The sequence below is a fragment of the Myxine glutinosa genome, chromosome 9 (genome assembly GCF_964187855.1).
Source record: "Myxine glutinosa chromosome 9, kmMyxGlut1.1, whole genome shotgun sequence".
Classification (NCBI taxonomy): domain Eukaryota; kingdom Metazoa; phylum Chordata; class Myxini; order Myxiniformes; family Myxinidae; genus Myxine; species Myxine glutinosa.
This window is the reverse complement of record NC_136269.1, coordinates 107,894,275-107,913,166: the sequence shown is the minus strand read 5'-3', so window position 1 is coordinate 107,913,166 and position 18,892 is coordinate 107,894,275. Positions and strand designations below refer to the sequence as shown.

Genomic DNA, 18,892 nt, shown 5'->3' with positions numbered 1-18,892 from the left:
AGTCCCAGGACACCCAGTCCACAACACCATCCAACACCTTCCACTTTTTGCAGGGGGGTTTAACGCCCTGTCTGTCATGTCCCCACTATTTCTCTCACTTTTTTTTTTTTTTTTTTTTAAATAGTCACGCACATCCACTTGTGCCACTCTTGTCTCTTCTGTCAGTCTCTCAATTTGCAATCTCTCTCGATATTATTTTCAGTCAAGAATTCCCTTTTTTTTTTTTTTTTCTTTCCAATCTGGCCTGCTTCTGTGGCTCATTGGAAAGGGAGTGAGGGAAGGAATCCCTCATTACCCCTTACATGGCCCCGCCGCCTTTCCGCCACGGCTCATAAGGGTCACGTCTCAATTGGGGTCGTGGTCCACCCCCTCCTTTTCTCCAGGGTTCGCGGAAGTCAGGTAGACCCCACTTGGGGGAGCGGCCTCCCCCTCTTCTCTTTAATTCCCTGAAGACAGGTAAATCCCATTTAGCTAGCCGAACCCCTCGTGTCCTCAGAGAGATCCGATGACCAAGGGACACCTGGCGGTGTCGTTGCTGGGCCCCTCTTGTTCGAAAATGGGTCCAGGGAGTATGTGACGCATGCCAACGCCGCCTGCTACGCATCTGCGCTCTACCTCGAAGTTCCTGTGAAGCTGAGGGAGAAATTACAATCCCCTTTCTAAAGCCTGCTCCTGGTGGAATTTCTATTTCCCCTTGCACCTCGAACCTATTTCCTACGTCACCACTCATTCCATGCTCAGCACTCACACACGTTTCGGCCTTGACAGCACACCCCGGTGCTGTAAACTGGACTATGGGCTCACAGCATTCATCCACAGGCATTCCATCCACACATTCAGGTGTCACGCATACGTGCACCCCATCAGACGGAGTCTCTTGATTAACATCAAATCCAATTGCGAACTTAAGCTCATCGTCCGCACCATGTATGCAGATGCCCACGTACCTGCTTCGTTCCAAAGTCACATCGGTCCGGTCGCTCATCATTGGTTCGCCACACTCCTCTGGGCCTGTCAGCTTCACTTGCTGGATCTGCTCAAAATGTGTTTCATGAGTCAACAACCCCGTATACTCCCTCCATGTCTCCATCACCAGGGTTTGCTCCAATTGTTGTTTCATTCGACGAGTGATGCCAATCAAGTCCTGCACCACGAACATTCCTCCCTGTGATGACGTCACACATCCCACATTATTGTGCTGCCCTACTTCCTGGCTCCATTTTCTTTCCCAGTTGAGTCGTTCTTCCTCTCTGAGCCTTTTTAGTTGTTCGTTACCTTTCCGGAGTCTTTCCATCTCTGCGGACTCCACCTTTGCTTTCTCCTTTACTTGGTCAATTTCCGATTCATATTCCTCTTGTTTCTTATGCCACCGTCCCTCTTGTGCTTCATTCTCCAATCTCGTCGTTTCTCTCAATTGATTGATTTCCTTTTCCTGCTTCATTCGTTGTTCTTTCATTACACGTTCATCCATCTCATTCTTTGACCTTGCTTTGGCTTCTGCCTGTTCGATCTGCACAGTGTAGTTCCTTTTTAGTTGATCAATTTCAAATTCATATTCTTTTTGTTTCGTATCCCATCGTCTCTTTTGTTCTTCATTCTCCAATCTCGTCGTTTCTCTCAATTGATTGATTTCCTTCTCCTGCTTCATTCGTTGTTCTTTCATTACCCTTTCATCCATGTCATTCTTTAACCTGGCTTTGGCTTCCATCTGTTCAATCTGCACAGTGTGGTTCCTTAACGTTTCCTTCTCCGTCCTCTCTCTTTCCTCACTTAACATCCTCAGCTTGTTTTGTAATTCCCTTTCTTTGTTTTGGTGTTTCTGTAACTCCATCTCATTTTTTAGTCTTGCTTTACCTTCTATCTGCTCAATCTGCCCAGTGTGTTTCCTTAACATTTCACTCTCCATCCTCTCTTTTTCCTCACTTATCTCCTCTACTCTTTCGCATGCTTCCTCTCTCCTTTTGTCCATCCTCTTCCCGTATTCCTTGCTACTTTCCATTTGACGTGCCAGTTCATTTCCTCTGTACTCTGATTCCCGAAACTGGCTTGATTTCTCAGACAATTCTCCCTTCAGTTGTTCCAATTCCAAATCGTGTTCCTCTCTTTCCTTTTTCAAGTTCTCCCGATCCCGGGCGTTTCTGCTTTGTTCTTTCTCTATTCTCTTGTTCAGTTTGCTCTTCTCTTGTTCCATGTATTCCTCCCCTCTTTTTATCTTCTGTTCTAGGCTTTCTCTTGTCTGATCACCGGATCTTACCTTTTCCTTCAGTTGTTCCAACTCATGGGTACTCCCCTCTACTTTCCTCTTTTCTCCCTGTAGTACCTGGACTTTTTCCACCAATTGATTCCCTATGCCTTCCAATTCGAGAATCCGTGCTCGTTCCCATCTGGAATCTGTGTTGTCTCGCAATGCGCCGGCCAAGGCCATTTCCGTCCAGTGAATTCGTTCCTGTGCATCGACCAATTGTTGTGACTCCCTTTGCTCCTCATTTTCCTGAACCTCACTTGCCTGCTGTAGTGCCTCATGCAATTTCGTGTGTAACTCCCCAATATAATCCTCCTTACACTCCACCTGCTCCCAGGCATCGTCCAATCGTGCATGAAGCTCGTTAATGTACGCATTGTCGTCCTGCTTATTTTGCCATGACGCATGCTGTGACCACGTGGTTTGGATCGGTGGGTGGGAGCGTTTTCTTTGTGATGTGCGGCTCGTTGCACTCTTAATACCGATTCTCTCCCACCTCGTGTCACGCTGCTGAGCCGCGCAGCCATTTTGCGACTCCATCTTCCTTTATAAATTACGAAGTTTGACACCCAATCCACTCAAAATAAAAATGAAACCAAATTTGGAATTTGCGAGCGACGTGTTTTTTTTTCTTTTTTTTTTCTTTACGCGCCTCTCACAATCGATGTTCGGGGTGCGAAATGCACCCCAGGTCCAAATCCCACCTCCTCGACACCAGTGTTGTAGGTGACGGGTCGCGCCTCCCGGCACGGCCGTCCCACCTCCCACGGGTGCAACGCCGGCTGGTTCGACACAGATCTCGGGTTACGCGCCTCTATCGCGATACCAAATTACACCTGTGCCTTGCCAGTTGGGGAGACACCCGTCGCTACAGGTTGGGTTTGTCAGAGACCGAGCGAAGTCTGCCGCAACCTGTAGCCAGCTTGGTTTTAATGACAAATCGAGCGGATTGCTCTTCAATGCGACACAGATGAATGCAGTGCGGCAACTTCCATACGAATCAACCAGATTTAATGGGGGAACATTAGGGTACACAAAACAAGCAAGGCGTTCACGATAACATTATAATTCAACTATGAGTAATAACCCGCTCTTATCTAGGGAGCTACAATTAAGGGTTTCGCGGGGTGACCCTAACGAGATAAACCTTAGGCCTGGACAACATTCATACAAGACAGGGGGTACTTGGTGGTGTTGATGGACGAGAGGTGAAGATGTGAAAAGGGCGAATGCAGCTCGTAACAAGCCGATGTCGCCGGATTTGAAGGCCCCGCTTGGGCCTGCAGTCTGCCAAATGGCGGCCCGCCCTCTTATCGGCCACGCATCAAGCGTCGCGAAATGGCGGCCACCCGCTCTCCTTATCGGCCACACGATCAGCACGATTTTCCGTGTCTCCCGCTCAACCACGCGCGGAGAGAGCTCTCCGGCGGGAACCCGCCGCAAAGGCCTGTTCACACGCCATCGACGCATGCGTCTTTTTCCACCTCCTCCCTCGCACGTGCTCAGCGACTACCTCGAAGCACCGCTTCCGGTTTTTGACGGCGCTTGTCGTTTTTGCCCGCTCAATCGCGCTTTCTCACGTCAATCCATTGCCTCGATCATGGCATTGCAACCGAGGCCGGTCTTAATGGAACTTGCACCTTGTTTGATTGTCAAGATGTAATTAAAAGGGAACCGTCTCTTGTACACCACCAATGCACCACACAAAACAGCCTGCTACACCTTCCGACACAAAACTACCATCCCAGTACAGACGATCTATGGTAAACATACATCTAAGAGGGGACCTGAACTAATTCTATATTTAATAAACCACTAAGGGCCATTTCCGCAACAATATTATATATATACATACATATATATATATTTTTTTCCACCTCCCCTGTCCATTCAACTCCCTCATCCTTGCTTTTGAAGGTATTGTAGAATTAATCTCCGAGGGTCTTCACGGATTGATTCAATATCAATTACGAGTCTCTGATGGAGAGCTCGGTCAGGCTTCACACCCTCTATGATATTACATAACACTTGAAGCCTCCACCCCCACTTTCCAAACAACACTCGACCCAAACAAAGCCAATGGAAATCTGACGGAACAAACCCGGGCAATGTATAATCAGAGGCTTATAGGCCTGATGCCTTAGGCCCATCAGAAAACCAAGATGGTGGCCATGTTATTTCGTCTGGGTGCCATGGTGGATTGAGTTAAGCGACAAATGTGGGTGGGGTCCGGTCGCTATCTGATCAATGGGTGCCCATTTGAAAAATCGACCCATAACAAGTACCACCACAAGAGCAACACCAACAACCATGCAGAGCTCGTTTACCTTTTACATGTAAATACTGGCTACCACCAGGTGGCATTTGTGGCCTACATCATCACATTATGTTGAAACAGACGGACAGACAAACCCAACAAATGGACCTAAATGCAATACCCTATTAGCAAGGGGAACTAGAAAGCATCTCAAATTTCAAAGCCCGTCCATGTCTGCTTTGTATTCAAACCAAACATGACAAAAAGAACAGCTATTATTTATTAATATTAATTTATTAGTGTTCTCCATATTCTTATACTCAAGGTTTGGTGAAAATGACAAAACTAAATTGGTAAAAATGTTATGTCCTGGACAGACGCACTGAAGCCCAATGGTAAATAAATAAACATGGAAGCGATTACATCACTATAAAACCCAGCCGTCTTGTGATCAATGACGTCATAAATTTAATTCTTAAAGGTGGGGTCACATCGGGTCGTGGATCAGATACATGAAATGTCATATTTTTCGGATAAGGATTTAGATACAATTAATTATGCCTGGAATACCACTTGACTGATGTCATCGTTATCACCCTATATAGGGGGTTTATAAAGTCCCTATCTATTTAGTCACCCGTTATTTCTCTGAAATAGAGACTTTATAAACACCCTGTATATCCCATTGGGAGTTAATGACATATGCCAAGTTCAATTATTTTCATGGAATGGTTTCAGAGAAGATGTCTAAATATTTTCCTTTAATCCAATATGGCTGCCATAACATGTGACTTCTCTCTCCTCTCCTATCCTCCCTTTTCTTCCTTTTCTCAACTTGGCATCCCTGCCCTCACCTTCCAAGGTGCACATGTAATAGGGAGAGGGCTGCCATATGTAAATTAGCAATAAAAGTCTCCATGGAGACTCCCTCCTATGTTTAAAGTTTTGCATGAATTGGACAAGCGGTTGCATAGAAAAAAAAATGTAAGCAAAAATATATAGACATGGACACACATGCACACAGACAGACATGGCCATTCCAAAAGTCTCGCAATCCCTTTCAGGCAAGAAGCATAATTATTCATTACAATGCCATGTCCATCAGAAAATGTGAGGGATTAAATAACTGGACACCTTCAAGTAGCATCTTCCATTATCCAGGATGAAAAGCTCTTTAATGTGAGGACAGGAACTGGTTATGACCTCAGAAGACGTTTCCGAGCCAGTAGTTCAACAAGACATATGCCCGTACAGTTCCAGTTCCAGGATAACGACTCCCGCTCAGGACCAATATAATCGCACGACACATCCACACAGCCGGTTTCAAACTGCCCAGAGTAATGCAAACACTTTCTTAACCTTGATGCAGTGATTGCTGCCATATGTGGACATACCCGGTGTCGAGATTGTTACTTCCACATTGGATCCCGAGATGTGAAAAATAATTGCTACAACGCAGCATGACGTGATTAGATCACAATTAAATAGACATGTAACAAATTATTCAGCATTCATCTCTGTCAGAGGTTTTCACCTCATCTGTGTCCAAAGATGTCAAATAAATAAATATCTTATGATCAACAACAATGAGTTGTTCAGTTTTTTTTATGGCAGAGAGTATACTGTATAAAGGGACCAAATATAACAGAGTGTTTCTATCTACAGTATTACATGATAGACATAGTGATAATGACAATGTAAACACAGCACATAGGAGTTCAATGCGGGGTTAAAGAAGCACGATGCGAGCACTCGGACCACAAAAAAATATCGCGGAGGAAAATTAATATTTGCATGGCCAAGAGGAAGCTGATGCAGGTGTGACTCTCAGGTTAGAGTAATAAGTGAAAGCAATTACCCTCCAATGCAACTCTGTTGTGCATTCATTTCATATGGACCATCTATCTATTATGTAAGCAAATATGGCAGAATATTTCATACCCATGTGCTCCCCATTTTGATTTTTGATCCCCATTTTCAATATTTCAGACCCATTTTCATCCCCAAGAGAAAAACAGTATAAATTTGTGACATTTGACCAGTCTATATAACATTGTCCAGACATACACATCCCTTTTTCTTCCCTTAGTCTATCCTCCCAAATCATTCTCTTTTGTCCCACTGCTTCCCTACTCTTCTATCATCCTCCCTTTTCTTCCTTTTCTCAACTTGGCATCCTTGCCCTCACCTTCCAAGGGGCACATGTAATAGGGAGATGGCTCCATATCAGGCAGGCATGGCTGATGAGACAGCAAAGAAACATGACAATGTTATATAGACAGTGGCCAAGGGTCAACAGATAAAGGGAAGAACGGAAGATAAAAGAAAAGGAAAAGGGGACGGTGTGGAAGAAAGGAAAATCAATTTGAAAGGACGAGGAATAAAGAGAGATAAGTCAAACTAAGATAATATATTAAATAACTAGAAATATAATAACGAGATAGTTCATATAACACCTTTCCCTGTGCATTATTAAAGTATACACAAAGAATTAAGTTAAGCACCCCCCCCCGTTTTTTTACAACCTCGCACATTACAAGTTTGTTGTCGTCAAAACAGTGTAATATACCCATGATATTGCTATATTTTCTGGAGAAGTGATATTATGGTCACATAAAAACATAACAATCATGCCGTTTTCAATATTTTATTCTGAATAATTTAAGGTGAAATTTTTTGGGAATTTTAGGCATATTTTCACCTCAATTTAAGTATGGAGCTATAGGTCCATCACGGACAGTGTGGATGACGTTTATGTTTTCTAACGTACAGTCATTGTTCTGAGAAGACCTCTAGCGATCTTTGCGTCAATAACGTGTGTAGGACCCACGTGATCGGATCACTGACTCAACCCTACGTCTCATAGACCCTGTAAGCCGTCGTATGCGTTGCTGTGGCAGGTTGAACCCCCTCGAGCACGTTTGGGACATGTTGGGACGACAAATTGCGAAGATGGTCCCTCCAATAGCCAATCTGGATGAATTGGAACGTGCATTACATCGGGAATGGAACAACCTGCCACAGCAACGCATACGACGGCTTACAGGGTCTATGAGACGTAGGGTTGAGTCAGTGATCCGATCACGTGGGTCCTACACACGTTATTGACGCAAAGATCGCTAGAGGTCTTCTCAGAACAATGACTGTACGTTAGAAAACATAAACGTCATCCACACTGTCCGTGATGGACCTATAGCTCCATACTTAAATTGAGGTGAAAATATGCCTAAAATTCCCAAAAAATTTCACCTTAAATTATTCAGAATAAAATATTGAAAACGGCATGATTGTTATGTTTTTATGTGACCATAATATCACTTCTCCAGAAAATATAGCAATATCATGGGTATATTACACTGTTTTGACGACAACAAACTTGTAATGTGCGAGGTTGTAAAAAAACGGGGGGGGTGCTTAACTTAATTCTTTGTGTATATATAATGCATTTGAAATTAAATTATTATTTTAAAGTTGGTATAAAAATATTCCTCAAGTTTAGTGCTGTTGATGCAGTCCTACACACCACCTTGTTTGTATAACATGTCCAAGAACTGCAAACCTGGGGTTTTTTGAAAGTGACAAGAAAGTGATTTGTGTTCTACAATGTTCAAATACTATATATAATTCAATTGTTTTTTGGTTTTTTTTGCATACAAGATCGAGGCTCGTGTAAGAGCCAACATTAATCACAAAAAAATAATAAAACGGACACACAAAACATACAATAAAGGGAGCGGGAGACAAGATGGGAGAGAGAGGGAAGAACACAAGTAAATCAAGTTAAATAAACCAAGAGCGACAATTGCTTTGCAATGCATGTCCGCTACCGCCAATGAATGCTTTTAAAAATTTTAACAAGTTTTAAAACTTGATTAAATGCCCTGAAACTTACATTTGTTCTGTAACTTATCATAATACAGCCATGTGTTAAGTTTTTTTTTTTTTTTTTTTGTATACTGAATCGAGGCTCGTGAAAGAGCTAACATTTATTTCACAAACAAATTAACCAGACAAACAAAATATATAAAAAGAGGGAGCGGAAGACAAGATGGGGAGAGAAGGGGAAGCACACAAACACAACATTTGAGAGCAGGGAGATGTGTGGAAGGGAGAGGGCTTGGGGGGAGGAGGCGTGGGAAGAGGGGGGGGGGGGGGGGGAAGGGAGAAGTATAAAACACAAGAACAATCACTATGTTAAAGGGTATGGGGAAAACGTGCAGAAAACCACAGGTGGGACAGACAAATTGAGAGCAAACCTATAGTCCCCTCCAGGCAGGTGACTAATCGAGATTGCAAAGGTCGGATTAAAAAAAATTAATTCCGGAAGTTACAACTGTTCATTTTACCCAGTGTGTATTACACCACCCTATCTAACACGTTACATTAGTTGGTCGTGCATGTTGTTCGTGTCCTTTATGACGTCTTTAAAAACAGTAAATTTCCTGTTTGGAATGATTTCAAATTTTGTTTGATGCCAGGCAGACAGAGTAAAAAAATATATAAACTCACTCCTCTCTGCGCATGTGTGATCGGGATGAATTCAGACAACGTAGTGCTAAACAGCAGGTTTGTTTTCCGATTCATGTTCCGGTTTGTTTTCCGATTTATGTTCCGGTTCCTATTCAAAATATCACATTCAATTTAAATAACTTGTTCCTCGATCATAAATTGACGTTTGTGGACAGTCGGACGAACGGACAGACAGAAGTGAACCCATTGCTTAACCCCACTCTTCACTTCGCATGCACAGGGTAAAAGACATTATATGGTAATCCCATCGAGGATCCTTTTTGTGTAAGCTACACACTAAAATTCATGGAAGAGCCATTTGGTGTTTCTGAAAACTCGTCCTCCAGTTCTCCTCTGCCTTAATTATTGTCACGGCATACCTTTGTCAGTCTCCTCTGCCTTACTTCGACATTTCACGAGTCTTCACCTTCATTAATTAAAAAATAATAATAGTGTGGTCCCGGAATAAAATGCCATTCATTGTGATGATGTCAGTAACCATCTCCAAACATCATGGAATTAGTGTTTGTTACATACAATTATTTTTTTTGTTTGCAGAACTAAAAGCTCAATAGGAGCAAAAAAGGTTTACACATTTACATGAGACAGACAAACCATGCCATTGACCATATATGAAGCGTGTTACATCTCAATCCGCATGCAATGCAGGAATGATGTTGGTGTCCTCTGATGATCACAACTCACTCATAAAATCCAACACGGCGATTCCCATGCACTCTAGAGTCCACGCAACCTTCCACGATTCATTTGTTACAGCCAGATGAGACAATTACAAATACCCACCACATGTCCGCAGTGCATCTTTTGAGCTCAAGAAACTCAAGAGGGACTATACCAGAGAAATGTAAAAAGCCAATGGATAAGAGCCAACAGATACATTACATGAAAACATCAAGAACAGAAAGAGCACGTGCAGCAATGAAGTGGCGATGCATGAGGATTGGCAACGTAGTACTCATAATGTTCCTGTGATTTGGCATTCGCCCATAAAAGCCTAAAGAATTACTGTGACTGGATAACCTCTGGCATGAGCTGCAAAGGAGAATAGAGAGTATGATGCTGACGCAGCAATTTGTTTTAAAACCTAACAACGAAGCAGTTCGTCGTTTGGGACATTTTATGCACTGCTGTCTACCTCTGAGGCTCCTTAAAGTCACTTTCTTAGCTGGGCAAGACTAATGAGGGCAAGCTCTTCCACACCAGCAGCTGTCCGGCAGGATGTCAGAGGTAGAGAGACCTGGTGGTGTAATGGTTAAAGCGTCCGATCCGAATCTGGGAAGTCAGTGGTTCGAACCCCGGCCTAGTCATAAACAAAGACTTTTAAAATGCCACGTGCTGCTTCCTTGCTTGCCGTTCAGCATTTAAAAGGTTAAGAGCATGGACAATCCCCATAAGTTGGCATGCATGGGGCTAGTGTGGGGAGGAGGAAATTAATCCTTAGGAAATACCCTGCTGAGTGCAGTGAGAAAAGCGGTGCCATTGTTGTGAGGTAGCTGGTAACTAGAGTACCCCCAAAAGTGACAGCACTTCCCAGAAGCTCAGTGACTGTGTGTCTCGTCCAACAGTCTTGTTTCGTGTCACGTATGTTTGGGTGTAGCAGCTCCATCACTATTCTTCGATCATGTATAAAAATAAAAATAAAACACTTGAGTTCGAGCTGTTTAATCTGGGTTAGATTTATCGACCAAATGATCAGACACGTGCTTCACAGACAAGGCGTTGCATTAAAAATTGTTCCCGGCCCTCAGATGGGACATCAAGCTGTGGATTGCGGATACATCTGCGAGCATCGATGTCTGACTCGCGTGAAATATCCCACGGTGTATTTTGATGAAAAGTAGACGAGTTATAGCCAGCGCCCTGGCAAAATGCAAAATTTCAGGCCAAATTAACTAGCTCGACAAATTAACTAGCTCGACAAATTAACTAGCTCAACAAAGTTCAACACACAAGCCATCACCCACCATATAAGCCAATGACCCATGGCGGAACCCAAAGCATTTAAGCGGAATAAGTAAAAGCAACAACACAGGCCAGTGGTTGCCAGATATAACATTCCTAAAGAACTGTCGATTGGCCCAATTATAGTTTACTTCACATGTTGTTAGTTATACCTTATACGAGCAGGCTACTTAGTTGAGTGGTTTTAGACTTGTTCCTTTCTCCCCTGATTCGTGTGTGTTTGAATCCCATGACTGTGCCACGCTCGGTGACCCGCAGTTGGCAAGCGTGGCGAGTTTGCCAAACACCCCTCAGCACGGGTTGATGGAGGCCTGTGCCCTACACTGGACCTAAATAGACTGGTTCTTACATTAATGCTCCAATTTGAAATGAGTCCTCTTCAGTGAAGCATTCTAATGAATGTACCCATTTGCTTCAATGGAGGAGGAGGAGATTCTAGCTACTGAATAGAATCTATGAAGCAAAAAACGTCATCGGATAAATTTGCTGCGAAAGTTACGGAGAGGAAACGACCAAAGTAGAAACAAACAACAAAGTGAAGAGTAAAACACGATCGTACAATTGTGCCCAAAATAACAAGGAGGTTGGGGAGGAAGCCTCCAACGAGAAGTCGCCAAAGACAAAGCGAGCTTAAAGAGGGAGAATTTAGCACAGGAGTTGCAGATGGTGCAAGCAAGTGGCGAGTGCGCAGGAGGGTGGATGTCACCACCCTCTTCCAATCCAACCACACTGAATGCGTGCAACATGTGTTTGGCATCTGGGAGGCGGAGTGGGACCGAGGGAGCAGGATTGCCCAACAGCAGATGCTGCTTGAGGGAAAGAGAAAGCAAGAACCTTTCGAGACATCTGCATAAGTTGATGGAACAAGATTATATCAGGAATAGAAGTACAAAAGAAAAATAACATGCACCTGCATGCCATCTGGTATGCTGCTTCGACAGGTTGCTTTGGCATAACCGCACCTCGTGTTGCCTTGCAAGTTTACTACGCATTTCACAGCATAGTGGGTTTAGCGTAATCGGTCGAGACTTCACAAAGTTGGTTGAAAAACTAGCACCATTGATGAAAACCTATGCGCTTGCCCAATTACTACAGGGATTTTGGAAAGCAAGTACAGTACAACAGAGCAAATGATACAAGCCGTGATGTCGGCTCCTGTCTCGACAAACAAACAAAATCAACCAACAGTATCAGCCGGGAAGACGTAAACAATGGCCCAGCGCTGTTGGAACAGCAAGCACTCAGCCTGTAGTCTTCCTTACCAATCATAGCTATAAATGAGCGACGTGTACCAGAAAATGCCAGGAAGTTCTAGCAATGGGTTGACATTCAGTCTTTTTGAACATCCCAATGAAGATGATCTATCGTTTTGAATTTGAGTCCACATTGCGGAAGCCCATTATCTTTGTTGCCATCTCGAGTTCATAAAAAGGTCTTGTACATGTCTGTGCATGCTTTAGTCACTGATAAAAGATGATTGTCCTATAAAGCAAAGTGTCTTGTTTCAAGCACCCTCCAAGTGCATTTGGTACACACGCTAAGTGGATTAGGTTGATAAACAAAGGCTGTTCTATCTGCTTCATCTCCAAGGATAATTATGGGTAGACAAAAATGGCACACAGAAAGACAGGCCCAGAAAAAAAGCAGGAAATAAATTCCCCTTTACGAAGTTGCACTGCGGTCTGTGCTGTCCACTTGCCTTTCAGAAAAAATCCAGCCACCCGAGAGACAGGGACCCTTCTTCATGACAAGTAACATCTCACTATTCCTCAGGCCTTGTTCAATCACAAACTATTTCACACTGTGAACCCAGCACACATAAATAAGTGGGTAATTAAATGGTGAGCAACCTAAAAAAGAACTGCAAACTAAGATAATTAGAAAAATATATACAAGAGCAACTATTCTTCCCTCCAGCCCTCTTTTGCTTTTCCACAAAACCCAAAATATTTCTATGTAAAACACGCAAAAGTACCCGCTCCCAGTGACGAGAATTTAAGCAAGCAAAACTACCAGCAAAAGTACGAGGAAAGTTTAAGTTAATCTATTAACTTCATCGACTTGAAAAAGGTTGTGTTGCAGCAAAGAAAATCCAGCCTTTTCAATTTGAGACAAATTGGTCGTCCTGTTTGCCAAAAATTGCTATATTTGTGACTTTGGCCTCAATCTGCAGCCTCAAAACAGACTTTGAGGGTTCGGCCATATAGCCCATCCTAACTTCCACTAAAAGTTGTGTCTGTTTTCCGAATATGGACTCCATAGCTTTAAAGATGGTGCCATGCATAAGGAAGAGACACAGAGAGCGAGAGACATTTGCACATGGGTGTGTATGTGTATATATGTGCATGTGTATATATATATATATGTGTATATATGTGTGTGTATATATATATATATATACATATATATATATATATATAATAGATAGCTGTTAGATATACAAACTAAAATTTCAACAGGATCCTGAGACATAATAGTTGCATTCCCTGAGCCAACACCAAGTGAAGATCTAGAGATTTGATGGTGGGCGTTGAATCATTAATGAGCCAAGATCTTGCGAGCTGACAGTTGCAACGAGTCTTGACTTGAGGGTTGTCACTGACAATAGTCTACCATATTCAGGTGTTTCTGTTCACAGTATTGGTAGTACAGAAGCAAATACATTTTGTGAGACTTGTCAATACTTTGCAAATGACCTCGGCCACCTATTGGTGTTGATGTTAATACTCTTGCAGATGCAAGGTCACGCAACCAATGCAAGCTGCTTGGGACGTGGTCCGTGATACTGGCCTGTGTATACATCTCCAAATCTTTGAAATGTCATGACTTCCTCCATTTCAGGAAGACTTTGCAATCAATCTGTATTTCTTTATATACTCTGCTGCTGTACATCCCACAAACACCGTGTTTTCTCTTTTTAGTGTTGCTCATGCAAGCCTGGTGTTGGCTTAGCGGTTAGGGTGCTGGCTTGGGATCCCAGGATCCTGAGTTTGAATCCCGGTCGATCGCTGAATGCCAGGGGGGGTTGACTCAGCCTGCCATCCTTCCGAGGTAGGCAAATTTAGAGATGAATGATCCCGTTGTGTACCCCGATTTAGAATAGGTAAACCGTATCCCTGCGCATCGTAAGAGGCGACTAAGGGTTGGTGTCAGGAAGGGCATCCGGCAATAAAAACATTGCCTCAAAAAGGGTACCATGAGGTCATGGGGCCCGCAAAGCTAACCGCCAGTCTGGCGGGGGAAAATGGCCTTAAAACGATCATTCATTTCATTCATTCAGTGTTGCTCATACCTTGTCCCATCATAAGAATCGTTTTGCAGCATGAAACCAAACCACTGGAGCGAGCGGTTACATGGGAGAGAGAGTAGGTTACGGTTACCAATTACCGATTGAGTTCACGAGTTACCAGTTGTGCATCGTAATGGCAAATAAAGCATATGCAACAAAATGTTAAAACGACGACGTAGATTTTAGTTTGTCGGCAAAGGGGAAAAAAACCACAGCAAATAATTTGCAGAAGGAAACTTGTTTTACAATAACATGTTAGTCACAAATTCCTTGCTTGCACACACACATGACAATGGTACCCACTCACTGACCCGCTTGGTCAATGCTCTGAAAGTTTTGACGAAAGACAAGACCCTCAGCAGCTCATTCACTGTGTCACATCCTCTGCCTCATCGAACGCCAGAGTCTTCCGTCGTGACTCAGTTATTGACCAAAGCATGTTCACCGTTTGCATTTGAAGCCGTTTTGAATGGGCCAAATGGCCAGCAAATGGCCCAGCAAAGTTTCATACCCAACCCGGACAGAACCTCGCCCTTCAGGATGGCCTTGTTCAAGCACGCCGGGGTAACTCGTGAGAGTCAATGCTCAAGGACGAATCAAGAAACAGCGATGCGCGAGCGAATGTGTAAAGCCGGATGTCTGACCTATTATTATCAGACATCCTCCGTCTAATCTCCAATGTGCGAATGCGGCATTCACTCGACGACGCTCTTCCATCCATCCTCAATGCACCCTTCAAGTCAATCTAAAAGCGGCACGGAATGAATGACCTTGATGATCTCTGGCCTTACCCGACTCACAATAAAACGGCATCTTCAGCCGTATGTTGTGAATCATCACCGTATATGAGAGATCACGTAAAGTCGTGTTTACAACAAGGCAACTCACATTGTTAATCATCTGCTCAGATTCCGAACCAGCAACAGAAACGACTTGGTACCCATCCAGTTTAAAGATTGCCTGAACAGCTGAGAAGACAAGCAAGTGCAGGAATGTGTCCAAAGGCCCAAAGCAGTATAATCACCAAACAACATATTTCTGTGGCTCCTTCTGACATATCCCAGAGCACCCAGATTCTCTGGAGTGTCACCAGGAAGAAAAACCTTTCTCGTTATGTAAAAACTCGAAAAATCCACGAGGATTTCAAATTGTGGTACATGCTTTATACAAACTGTGGGATATATATTTAGGATTTTCATGAGCAAGTAATTACTCTGATTCTGATGTACTATATATATCAACTGTGCTGAAGCAGTTTCTTGGCAAGGGTATAGTGGGTGGGTTGCCATTGCCTTCTTCATAGATTTAGAGTAGCCAGTAGTAGGGTGGCAGGATTTTTTTTTTTTTTTTTTCTATACTTAATTGAGGCTCGTGAAAGAGCTAACATTTATTTCACAAACAAATCAACCAGACAAACAAAATATATAAAAAGAGGGAGCGGAAGACAAGATGGGGAGAGAAGGGGAAGCGCACAAACACAACATTTGAGAGCAGGGAGAAGTGTGGGAGGGAGAGGGCTTGGGGGGAGGAGGCGTGTGAAGGGGGGGGGGGGGGGGGGAGAGGTATAAAACACAAGGGGACCAAGGACTTCCAGGACAGAAGTTGGTATTTCAAAAAAGTGTAGGATTTGGGGTGAAATTAGCGGGGGTAGAAAAGATCAAGGTTTTGGATGGGGGAAGATAAGAGATGGTGGTGAACAGCTGTTTTAAAGACCTGGAGGGTGGAGTGGGATTGAAGAGAGTGAGGGAGTTTGTTCCAGAGGCGGGAGAAAAGAGGAATGAATTTCGCCATGGTGCCGGCGATAGCTCACCTACTCTTGGCATAGGACACCGTGGGATCTTTGACGTCCACAAGCTAATGTCGGCAGACGGGACGCCTAGTTTAACGTCCATCCGAGGGACGGCACACACATTGATCGATCACTCTGCCTGTGAAACACCAGGATGACAGTTTATAGCTGGGTCGGGATCCGAACCTAGGCTAGACAGCTTTGAGGTGAGCATGCATACCTCCAGGCCATCCTTCATCCCCAAGTATTTACATTCAAAATAAATAAAGCAATCCCACGTAGTTCAAATGACAACCAAGGGCATGTGGTTCCATATCGCAGCAATCTGCATCGTTATCGGAAATGGTTTTCCCTCGACAAAAGGAAATGCTCTGCCTCAACTGGTAAACCACTAACCACCAACTACAAGCATTTGTCAGCCTGCCAGGTACCTCTAAACACTTCTCCCAAACAGCTAAAATGACGCTTTCCCCAAAAGTAGCAAAACAGCTTTTCAAAAATCTCCACATATACTTTTGCAAGAGTCGTATAATGAGAAATTATTGTGGATTAGATGTTTTTAAAAAAACAAAGAAAGTGCAATACCAATAATGATTGCTAACCTTGTTCAAACACAATCCTATTAAAAGGAATGCGATGTTTGTAAGGGGAATCGGGATACCAAACCACTGAAAGTGGTCAAAGTGTGACCTCCAAGCACAACCTGCACCAAGTTACGACAACAACAAAGGATAGGTGTGCGTAAAGCAGGAGCGCACCTGGCTTTCCGGCCATGACTCCAGCGGTCATCATCACACACCTGCCGTGCTTTGTCGAGAGAAAGAGATGGAAAATAAGTGCTGCCAATAAACACTGTACCTTGTACACTTGTCCGTATGTGCCGTTTCCGACAACTTCGACCAACTCGAAAATCCCGGCAGGATCCTGAAAAAGAGCAGATTTAAACTTACTCCAGCTATTGTTTTACAAAACGACCACAGCAGACAATTTGGGTTCTTCCAACAATCAATTATCGTGTGTGTCGTTCGAAAGTTCTCTCATCACATAAGGCATCACAATTGACGATTAATCATTTCCCAACGGGCTCGTCATAGAAATGATAGTGCATACAACCAGTGACAATAAGTGTTGTACATTATACATTATGATTATGAATACAGTGTGGGTTTTTGGACCTTAAACGTTTGCTGGGTAGTAGGTTGAAGTGTGCTTCCAGTTCGACAAAAAGGTATTGCTATTTTATACCGAGGTATCAATAAAAAGGCTAACCCCCGCTCGAGCAGGGAAAATGGCCTTAAAATGCATGTTGTTGTTGTGTTGTATCAATAAAAAGGGGGAATTATGACTTCAGAGGGGGGAACCAAAACAAGACAGAGAAAGGAAGGGTGTAAGGGGTTAGGGATGTGCTAAACAGTCACAATCTCACACACATACACACACACACACACACACACACCAAAGCAACAAACATACACCCAACACATACTCCCAAACAACCAACACACACACTCCAAAGCAACACACATACACACACACCCAAAACAAACACCCAACGCACACTGCCAAACAACACACACGCCTACATACACACACTCCAACGTAACACACATACACACACACCCAACATACAAACCCAACACACACACCCAACACACAAATCCCAAAACACTGTACACTGCCAAACAACACACACTCCAACGCAACACACACACACACTGCTAAACAACACACTCCGACGTAACACACACACTGACAAACAACCCACACTCCGACGTAACACACACACTGACAAACAACCCACACCCAAGCAGCACATACCCAAGCAGCACACACCCAAGCAGTACACACCCAAGCAGTACACACCCAAGCAGCACACACCCAAACAGCACACACCCAAACAGCACACACCCAAACAGCACACACCCAAACAACACACACCCAAACAACACACACCCAACCAACACACACCCAACCAACACACACCCAAACAACACACACCCAAACAACACACACCCAAACAACACACACCCAAACAACACACACCCAAACAACACACACCCAAACAACACACACCCAAACAACACACACCCAAACAACACACACCCAAACAACACACACCCAAACAACACACACTCTCCAAAATAAAACACACCTGTTAAGTTCTTTTTTTTAAACGAAACCAATCAGCAAACAAAGGAAGCACCACATCGAGGATAGAAGAACATGGACTCGTGGTTTGTTCGGACATACCCTGAGCGCCGTTAAGTCGATATCGTCCAAACTCCGGGCCGGGGCTGAGTCCGCGGCCATGGCGGCAAAACCGATATCGTTTCCTCGTGTCTCTTCGCCGTTTCCTGCGCTGTTCCGTCGTCGTGCGGCGGCGTACCGTCTCTTTCTCTCACCGAAAAGCACGCGTTAACAACTTGCATGCTCCCCGGACGTTCGAATCTGTTCCTTTGGTCTGCATCGGCAGTTTGTGCTGAGTCGGGAAATAGGGAGGAGTGAGGATGAGATGGGGCGGAGCGAAGAAGAGATGGGGGAGGAGTGAGGATGAGATGGGGCGGAGCGAAGAAGAGATGGGGGAGGAGTGAAGATGAGACGGAGAGGAGCGAGGGCGAGATGGAGGATGATGCGATGGGGATTAGCACGAAGAAGAAGACTGATGTTGGGGGAACAAGAAGGAAACTGGGCGAAGAAATCAAAGATATACAAATAAAATCGTATTACTATGGATGGACGGTGCTCTGTTGTGGTGGAAACGATTACTAATAGTAATATTACACCAAAGACAAAACAAACAATGACATTAATTGTTATAGACAC

At 43.9% G+C, this 18,892-nt stretch overlaps 1 protein-coding gene across 1 annotated transcript in view; it reads right to left on the bottom strand.

The window, feature by feature from the left end:
• Positions 1-18,550, bottom strand: part of LOC137418836 (TRAF2 and NCK-interacting protein kinase) — a 211,078-nt gene extending 192,528 nt beyond the window's left edge. Inside the window, exons 1-2 of the mRNA XM_078784643.1 lie at positions 18,320-18,550; positions 16,928-16,993 (exon numbers count right to left, since the gene is read on the bottom strand). Coding sequence (XP_078640769.1) covers positions 16,928-16,993; positions 18,320-18,379 — 126 coding nt within the window. The 5' untranslated portion in view covers positions 18,380-18,550. The remainder of the gene's footprint in view (positions 1-16,927; positions 16,994-18,319) is intronic.
• Between the last annotated feature and the right edge of the window lie 342 nt (positions 18,551-18,892).